The 9,879-nt window shown below is 37.7% G+C and overlaps 1 protein-coding gene across 2 annotated transcripts; it reads right to left on the minus strand.

Annotated features, from left to right (window-relative positions):
- Positions 1-320: 320 nt before the first annotated feature.
- LOC147318764 (protein tyrosine phosphatase type IVA 3) lies at positions 321-9,032 on the minus strand. 2 transcript variants are annotated; one of them, XM_086310849.1, is made up of 7 exons: positions 8,733-9,032; positions 5,905-6,333; positions 3,205-3,336; positions 2,949-3,041; positions 2,723-2,853; positions 2,424-2,498; positions 321-1,668 (listed from the first exon to the last, which is right to left on the minus strand). In XM_086310849.1, the coding sequence occupies exons 3-7, from the start codon at positions 3,298-3,300 to the stop codon at positions 1,551-1,553; spliced, it is 513 nt and encodes a 170-aa protein (XP_086166975.1). In that variant the 5' UTR covers positions 3,301-3,336; positions 5,905-6,333; positions 8,733-9,032; the 3' UTR covers positions 321-1,550. The 2 variants fall into 2 exon arrangements, with proteins under 2 accessions (XP_086166975.1, XP_086166976.1); XM_086310850.1 differs by lacking the exon at positions 8,733-9,032 and adding an exon at positions 8,287-8,407.
- Positions 9,033-9,879: the final 847 nt, after the last annotated feature.

Raw genomic sequence — 9,879 nt, forward strand, 5'->3', positions numbered from 1 at the left:
CATAATAATATGTAAGAATAGAAGAAGCTCTAAGTGAGAGTTAAGTCAATCATAAAGAGCTCATAGCAATTAAAGGTGGTTGTTTTTACTATTTAGGACTCATTAACGCACTCATAGTCAAAGTAGATCAAAAGTGCAGACTAATTAATAATTTCAGGAATTTAAGGAATATTTGACAAAAATGTTTCTGGTGTTTTGAATTTGTCTGCAATATATTTCGTTTATTAGCAACAGCTAAATTGCCAGGAAGAGCGAATCTTTGAATTATTACATGATGTAATCAAACACTGACAACAAACACCACGCACTACATACAAAGATAATGGCATAACATTTATTAAACAATGCAAAAAATTTACAGACTATCATTTACAGCTTGTTTTTTTGTTGTTTTTTTTACATAAAAAAGTGTCAGCTCAGGCCTGCCCCAGTAGTAAACAATGTATAGAGGCCGCCCCATATACCCACACCCACACACGCACACAAGCAAACAAATATGCACACACGTCATGTGAACAAGAAAATATTTGCCATTTGCTTTAAAATGCTTTCAGGTAAAGATTGTAAATCAAAGGGTTGCTAGATCCTATTAACATTTTCCCTTCTCCTAACTTCAGTTTTACACCCTCTGCCTATTTCATTGTCCATTTAGTTTTTCATGCATTTTAATGTATGTATATCAATTCAGGTTGAAGATGCTTTTACAATAAAAGAGACTGTCATAAGGACTCTACTTTTTGCATAAAAAGTGCATGCTCTGTTATCATCATCATCAAAATCAGATTTTTAAATGATTTTTTCAAAGTGATTGTTTACATGCATCATTCAGGTAAAATACAACTGAAATAAACTCCACACCAATACATATGAAAATAATAAAACTTTAAACTAGACTGGATAATTTAATAATGCACAGCAACATTTGCGCTAGGATGAGACTAATACCTCAGGCTAAGATCACCCTTGGATTAAACCTGATTTGTTGGAGTGTAAAATTTTAGTCTCTCCAAATTGTTAAAAACATGTTTTTAAGGGTTTTTAAGCCCAAAAAGAAAGAAAAAATAAGAGAAACACAAATTTAACTGTTTATAATTTTATATCCTGATAGTGTTAAACATTCATTAAAGTCAGGTCAGACTTAAGGTGCTGAAAACCAGTCACCAGGGACAACAGAATCAAAGTTTCACCCCACATCTGTATAAGTTTCAGGACTTGTTCGGTTGAACATTTGAATGTGGCTCATGCACCTCATAGCTAAATTCCCTGCAGAATTATATTGTAAAAACAATCCTCTATAACACTTTTTAAAATGATTTCCTGTCCTTTATCCATCCTGCAGCTGTTTGTTTACAGCAAATAAGCAAAAATAAAAAAAAACATATTAAAAGAAAAGAAAGGGAAACAAAGAAGAAAAACTTTTTAAGATTCAACATGGGCACTGACGCCTCTGTTTTTAGTATTTGTGACAATGACTGAAGCCTTGTACTGCTGAATTCCTGAGAAATGTCTCTGTGTGTGTGCCTGCGTGTGTGTGTGCATGGTGCATGTGTTCATACGATGCAGCATTTGTTCTTGTGTTTGCGGGAGTCTTTGAAACGGAGCCTATGCTTAGATCGATATTTCTCCAGGTAGGTTAGCTGTTTGCTGTTGATGGCTCCACGACGCTTCCTGAAACACAAACACAATGCTGTGAACTTTTAAAAGCTTTTAGAGGTTCATTAAATACAGAGAGCTCACAGACACCTTTTATCTTCCACTGCACGCTGTACTTTCAAGTATAATAGTCTTTTTCTGTCACCTTTTTGTGTTGCATTTCTCATTGTGTTCCTCTCTAGGTTATGATAGAAAAAGTGTACTTAATCCTACCAGTTCTTGTTTTCTATAGCTACTTTCAATCAGCATAGGCTCCCGTGTTAAAATGCCCAACTTATAGCAATAAAAGCATTTTTACAGCACGGAACAGAAAATGTTTTGCCTTCTGTGGTCAATTTCAGCCCTCAAAACAGTTAACCCTCCCATGATGCAGTAAAACAAATCACAGAGCAAAATCATTTCCGCATATTAGTTCTCAAACCAGGAGTTAAAAGATGATAAAGTCCACCATCAAAGCAGACTTTCTAAGTTTGGTATGTAGTAATTTACTGTAGCAGAATGGGGGGGGGGGGGGGGGGGGGTCTTTGTCAAAAACAAAAGCTGTAAAACTTCTGAAAATAGAGTAAAAAGATTCCAGAATTGACGCCCTTCTTCACATTTTTTTAAATCCGTGTAGTGGGCCTGATGCACTACTTGCGATTCTGGTCCCATCCTCATGTTTGACACCCCTGATATAGAGTATATAAGACCACTCTGGTTTCTGAAATAGTTTCATTAAGTGAAAAAAAGGAAAGAAAAACTATCCTCAATATGACACAGGATATACTTACTGTCTGATGAGTTGAATAGCATCCTCATATTTCATCCCACTTTCTATCAGAGCCAAAGCAACAAGCACAGGAGCCCTGTGTGCACGTATAAATACAACACAATCCATGTTTTAGGCTATACATGTCCAATCAATTCTGCTTATCTGTTTCTTGGCAAATCTTTAAGTCATAGTTTTTAGTATAAGCACTCCAAATCAAACATATGAGTTATTGTCCAGTGATGCTAACTTATATGTGTGCACACACACCTGTCTTCCTCTGTATTTTTAAATTAAATTTTTACTTTAAATGTCTCCTACCTCCCTAATCCAGCCACACAGTGAACAGCCACACAGCTTCCTGGATCCTCCTGAAATGTCTTCTTTAGCAGATTCAACCAATCATCGACCAGCTTACTGGGTGGCGGGGCTCCATCATCAAATGGCCAGTCCTAAAAGAGAGTCCAAACAGGTGCTGTCTGGTGTACTGTATTTGATCATAGAATGAGTAAATATTCATATTAAAGGTGTGTGTTTCTGAACTTACCACCACTGTAATGCCATCTTTCTCAAGCCGTGTTTTGTCATAAGTGACATCACAAACTCGGACCACTGTTGTGGCACCATATCGCTTCAAGTCCTGGAAGTGGTAAAGTGAGGAAAAAACTTTTTTTGAAGTCACAATACACAAGCTGACATCACAGAGGGAAACAAGCATGCAGGTAATATCCTAATTTTATTACGCTTGTCATTATAATATTGTCTACCCTTGCAGGACACACATACTCACATATATTTCTCACCTCTATGAAGGAGCTGAGTGTGCCATCTGTTGGGTTGTGTGTAATAAGAAATCTCATGTTCTTGTGGCACAGTTCGACTGGAGCTGGGCGATTCATGTTGACCAGTGTGAAGAATTGTTGCGTGTGTAACCCCTGTAAAAACCAGAAGTCATCTTTTTCACATTTTGTTTTTGTAGAATATGGATAAAAAATGCCAAGAAATGACTGGTTATGTAATGTTATGTGTTATGTGCTTTTTCTTGCTAGTAAAAGCAAGAAAAAACACCAGTAATAGTATGATAAGATGTAAATATTAATGGCTGAACTGTAATAAAGACTTTCAAAATACTAAAGCTCAACTTTGGGTTTCACTGGGGTTTCCCACAAGGTAATCCAGAAAGAATAGGACCCTATGCAGCTTTAGTCCATGTTGTAGGTCTGTCATAATGTGATCAGTAGAATGTATTATTAATGCAGACCTGGGCCCTTTGGTTTCCCCGATCCACCCCATGTGGTCAATGGGAAATTAGAATTAAGATATAAATAGGTATACGTCATTCATTTTCTCCCATTTAAAAAAAATTATTTTATTGGAAATCACATTACAGTTTTGTTGCTTCTATTTGAAAGGTGATTGCTACATTTTTTGTTTGTTTCTTTATTTACATTTGTACATATGTGTGTGTATGTGAATGAAACTTCACAGAGCAAACATTTATGAGATGTGTGTTTGGGGCGGAAAAAGAAAAAAATATTTATTTACTAAAATCAGAGATAAAGTTGTGTTCTTAGTTTGTGGTTAGCAGATTGCTGGGTTGAAGGATAACAATTTAAATTGTCATTATGAGCCTAAACATGCAGAAAAACACAGGAAATTGACTGATGCAGAACGAAGACAGACACTAGATGCTTTGCTAGTAAAGGTGCAAAAGCAACCAAGCTTTACACATCCAGGGATGGAGCAGTCAAGACCAGCTTTGTGATTTCTCGCAGAGGGACTACGATAGAGAATGATTTATTCACACAGGTAACTGTATGTCTGGATAGGCCGGGGCTTAAATGACACAAATTGGCAGTGTAAACTCAGCGCTGAAAATTAACCACATTGTTGATGTAGCTAAAATAGCTAACTTCATTGGGGCAAGAGGACTGAATCAAAGACAGTTTGTTGTACTTCTGCAGGAGCATGAAGCTGAATATGGTGACATAGGCTACCACACAGCTGCTGGGTAGCTCAGCCTGGGTAAAGTGCTGAAGAGTACTGCATGGGACCTGAGAGAAAAATTAAGAGCTTTGTGAGAAGAAAGGCAAAGATATTCCAGAGCTCTCGGATGCATTTGCGGTTAATGGGTCTCTCCTTTGCATTTCCACCCCAGATGCTGAACCTCATTTTAATGCACTTGGTCAAGCTCAAAACTGGACTTCCCTCATGAACAGGAAAGAAAACTGAAAAACTGGAGATGAAGTAATTAAATTACAAGTAAAATACCACTTTGTACTAAGCTAAAGGTCTTCAAAACTTTGCAAAACATGCACATTTTCTTCACAGCTGTTTGAAAATGTTGATTAAATAGTGATTGTAACATCTCCTCTCATCACTGGTAGTTTATAAAAAGAGTTATTAACACTGAGCAGAACTGCAATAGCAAAATCAATAGATATACTTCCATTTTTAGATTGCGTTGGATTGTAAATGTAATAAAATACTTATTACAATTACAATTACAATACTTAATACTTAAAAATATTAAGGGAGGTCCCAACACCATAAGGCATTTTATGACATTTGATTTCACACATTTGACAAGCTGCAAAGAATTTCTAGCAGCACTCAACATCAACCATCACATCTTAAGCTTAACTATGTTTCTAATGTCTGTCATTTGGAAACTAGTGCCATCAGCAGACTATAAACTCTTGTTAATTGACCAATCAGCATGCATTATCAGAATTCCAGCTTTATACCGGCAGCATTCGCTTTCTGGTAAGTATAATGAAAGGAAATGAGTAAAATAACCCAATAAGAGAATTTTAATCCGTGAATACTAATACTAGAAGCTGGTGTAGAGTCATTTAAGCAGTTTAGCTCCATTCATTCCAACTGACAGAGCCTTAGCTCGCAAGTATTCTCTGCTGCCTCTGACTGATGGTTAATAGGATTAACAGGAAGTGAAATGGCTTCCTGAGTTTTTAGCTGTACCATAATGTATGCTTACCTAACACTTCCTGAAAACAGTGAAAAATAGTTAATGCATGTAACTGTTCACAGCAGGGTTTGGAGACTTTTTCTTTCTTTTTCTCAGAAGCTAGTGAGTGAGTTCTGGAAAGTGACATTTCTTTCTCATTTTTTTTTTTCAAATTTCTTCTTCATTTTCTTCCAGGAGTATCAGGTAAGTGTCAGCAACAAAATACGGCAACTTAGACTAAGACACCAAAACATTGTTGATGTGTAAAGTAGCACTTTGAGCAAGAGAAGGAAATATGTGACTTTGATCTTAGGTGAAATTCAATAACACTGAAAACAGAGAAGTCATTTTTTCCATGTAAGACCTAGAAGTTAAAAGCATCATTGTTAGTAAAACCTACTCTCCAAGAAAGGCAAATCATTTAATCTCATACTGACTGCCTTAAAGAAATTTCTACTGAATCATACAACCAATGAAATGTCATGAAATATTAAAGTGTTGATGCATTACTAGATTTAGGTCATTGACTCCTCACCTTTAGCTCCAGCTGTTGCGTTTAGCAGCTATGTCTTCAGTTTATATTTGATCTCCAGGTGAGCCAGAACTCCTATTTTCAGATATTTTCCCAGGTCTGACGTCCTATAGTCTTGATTGTTATCCCATCAGTTAACAGTCTGCTATAGTCCAGAAGGTTACAGTGTGTCGACTTTCTCTGTGTTTTTATTTCTTTGACCACACTCAGTTTTAGTCACGCTCTCTTTCCGTCTTTCTCCTGTTAGCTTTCAGTGTCAAGGCTCCGCTTGTTACCCCATGAGCTGACAGGTTCAGAGGTCAAAGGCCAGTGGTCTTGTAGGGTTCATAACCCTAGGACTACATGGTGCAGCATTATCCCAGATGGGGTTTAAATGTGTTGGGCGTGGCAGTAGTCACCACTTCGCCTCACAAACTCCATCAACCAGCAATTCTGAAATACAAAATATATTAAAAGTCAGCTTCCACTGAAATGACACTGATCGTGGTCCTTTTAGTAATTTAGCACATATTCAGTTTTTTGCAGTTCCATATAACCCAGTTATATTATGCTGCCATATATACACTAATCAAACTATTTTATTACATGTGCATCACAGTTACACCCAATTACACTGGATCTAAAAGACACATATAAGCATTCACACATATTATAAATATTCTTACTCATACAGTATGATAATACAGACCTTCTATTAGACAGAGGGGATAAAACACCTTTTGATTAGTTAGTGGATGACACATTAAGAACAGACACACCAATTAAATACACAGGGTGTGTATTTATTAAGATATAAGAAACACTAAAGATAATCGTGGGGCATTAGAATGAAAATGAATGAAAAGTGTGGGAGTAGTTACTAGTTACTACTAGTCCCTGTAAAAACTTAATTCGTTAATGTTAAATTAACAACAAGATCAAGGTTGCCATATACTAAGATCACAACTCAATTACATGTTCAACGACACTAATACTTTCAAGAAACATATAATTCAACTTTATTTAAGAAGACATACCAACATAGACATTCAATATAACCCATATGATATTGTTTGATGATGATAATGACATTTGTACAATATCAACAAAATTAAGTTAGCTTTGAAGAAAAAAATGAGCAGAAATTCTCATATAAAGTGATGCTCTGATTAATCTAGCCTAGGTGTTTTTTGTTGTGGCTCGGCACAAAAAAAGACAAGATAAAAATATTTTGTGAAACTGTGGAGAATCTGAAGTAACTTGCTTTGATTTATTCTGAACCTTAACCCCACATGCATATCAGTTTAATATATTTTCAGGAAAAAAGGCTCTGTTCAGCAGTTCAGCACATACAGAGTTATGAAAGCATTTAGGATGAACACTGCTTGTTAGTTATAATGCGGTTTCTCTAAAGTACAGATATAAGTTGTGTTAGGCTCTTCTTAATGTATGATTCAAAACAAAGCACTGAATCATCTTAATAATATTTCTCATAAAAATGCAGCATACTTTTAGCTTTCCAAATAATTCTACCTACCACTCAAACAAGGCAATCAAATAAACAACAAAGGAAGGTCCAGAGGTAATCTCTGGTCACCTTTTGGCCTCTGCACTGACAACACACGCAGACACACACACACACACATAATCACTCACAGACTTACACACTCACTCTTCCAGAAGAGGGTAGTCAGTTCCAAGTTGTTGACAATCTATATTTAGGATTTTATCCTGTGTCACCGCTAATCGGGATAGAGGTCGCTTATTTTCCACTGAGCTGGTTAAAAGTGAACATTCATTTCACTTGAAGCCTTGTGCGACCCGAGGGCACCAAAGTTGCAACGGAGACACAGGATAAAAGCTAATTTGCAAAGCAGCATAGCTGGCACTGTCACAGACACTCTGTGAGTACACAGAAACCTGTTTTAAGGCATCTAAACTTAACTAAAAGGTCAACTGTTCACAATTTTAGCAAACATCTGAAGTAGAATGATTTCATATGAGGGTAACATACAGAAACAGACAGAAGTAATTCCAGTTAAACCTTAAAGCCAATTGGCACTTTTACCTTAGAGTGTAGTTTGGTTTGTAAAAATAGGCATGTCTCCAGACTGGCTGCCTAGCTGTTTCACTGTCACATGGTGGATCAGGACACAGAGAGGCTAAAATGGATCTCAGTATTATTTTAGAGCCACCTTATGGCTACTTCTTCACAAGGTCTGAAATGTAAAGCTGAATGAAACGGATAGTAGTGGTCTTTAAACAGATTAGATTACACATTCGTTTACTGACTTCCAGTTAGCTGATAAGAGCATCAGATTCAATCACTCAAATCACTCAGAAAAAGAAGTTGTGCTAAATAACTACGTTTTTACTTATTTTCTGGAAGCTTAACTTCCCTCTTACCTCAGAGGACAGCTTGTCTGCTGAACAGGGGAAATCCACAGGGCTCTGACTGGCAGTTACACCAAAGTCCTGCAGAAGCAGCAGCAGCAGTTCTACAACAGTTTGAGTGCTGACATACAGCCAGCTGACTGCCTGTTATAGTAAACCCCTGTAGACTCTAAATACCTGCAGCTGTATTTTTAGCTCCATCTGTACTAGTGTGTGATTCTATGACACATCAGATTTTTGTAGGAACAACAGTACCCTTCTGCTTTACTCTCTCTCACCGTCTGTGGCAGCAATATAGCACGGATAAAAATGTTTATGGAGATTTTCTATAATTCTCTGCATCACGTATCCAGAATGCAGGGTGTTGCACTTCTGGCTTTGTGACAGCATTGGGAAACACTATATAATTATCCTATTTATATAGCAACAAAACAAATGCAGAGTGCTTTAGTTCTTACCGCTTAGCTTTTCAGCGTCATCTCCAAACACTGGCTAAACACCAGTTCTTCTGCCTTCTTGTTACAGTAAAACAACACCTCTTTCAGTCTTTGGTCCTGGTAGTCAAGCAGGAAGGAGCAGCAGCAGAAGGTTAAATGTTTCCTTGATAACCTTTAGCTCTGCCCCACTATAACACTAAACTATCCACCTCGTGTCCCTTCTGGCCTCCTCAACTGCGACGTACTGAATGTGCCAGCTCGTAGATCCACCTTGGTATAAAGGTGCAGTGTGTGTTGGGCTTAGGATCTGCTATGAGCTGGTCTAATCAGGCTGAGCAGTCATCTGACCCTGACAGCCCTGTCACCAGCAGAACGCACTACAGTTAATGCTCTTAGAGCCACAGGAGAAGAGCCTCACTCCCCCTCCTCCAGCTCTTCCACTTCTTCATCCACTCTACTCCTTTCTCTCCCACTCGCCTGGAAGGCACTGGGTGAGAGTTCAGCTCCTAACTTTTCAATGTGGCTGAAGATTACTTGTTTCAACCAGGGAAGTCCATGGTCACAGTTTTTTCACATCATGCTCCTAAAAAAAAATAAAACGAGTGGTCTCATGAATATTTGCTGCAGTGTCACATCTGTCAGGACTTTTTCTTGTTCTCCCTCCCTTCATCGACCCCCCGCCTTCCCCTCCCTGAACCATCTAAAAATAGACGGTCTTTTAAGCTACCAGACAGATTGCCCAAGTCAACCTGTGGATCCCATTTGTAGGAATTAACTTTCTCTTTGGGGTTACAATAGTCCAAGAATTGTTTTCTTGCAGCCAGCCTACAGTGTGAAGTCAGCACATCACTGTGTTTGCCCAGAAAAAATACACACAAAAAGAGAAAAAATTGATAATTGTGTTTACAAGGTGTAGAATGTGAGTCCAAAGAGTCACAAGGCAGTCACAGGTCCATACTTTTTAAAAGTACAGGGTGGGCCATTTATATGGATACACTGTAATAAAATGGGAATGGTTGGTGATATTAAAGTCCTGTTTGTGGCACATTAGTATATGTGAGGGGGCAAACTCCTCAAGATGGGGGGTGACCATGGTGGCCATTTAGAAGTTGGCCATCTTGGATACAACTTTTGGTTTTTTCAATAGGAAGAGGGCCATATGACACAT

This window comes from Aulonocara sp. 'chitande type north' Nkhata Bay, linkage group LG11, assembly GCF_057382095.1.
Source record: "Aulonocara sp. 'chitande type north' Nkhata Bay isolate Kocher_YH1m ecotype deep benthic linkage group LG11, A_spYH_male_GT1.1, whole genome shotgun sequence".
In the NCBI taxonomy this organism is placed as follows: domain Eukaryota; kingdom Metazoa; phylum Chordata; class Actinopteri; order Cichliformes; family Cichlidae; genus Aulonocara; species Aulonocara sp. 'chitande type north' Nkhata Bay.

Excerpts from the sequence above, each read along its gene's own strand:
- LOC147318764 (XM_086310849.1), bottom strand. The coding sequence starts at position 3,300 with ATGAATCGCCCAGCTCCAGTCGAACTGTGCCACAAGAACATGAGATTT. Across the intron at positions 3,042-3,204 it reads CACTCAGCTCCTTCATAGAG|GACTTGAAGCGATATGGTGC; the intron begins GTGAGAAATATA and ends TACCACTTCCAG. Across the intron at positions 1,669-2,423 it reads GCTATTCAACTCATCAGACA|GAAGCGTCGTGGAGCCATCA; the intron begins GTAAGTATATCC and ends TTTGTGTTTCAG.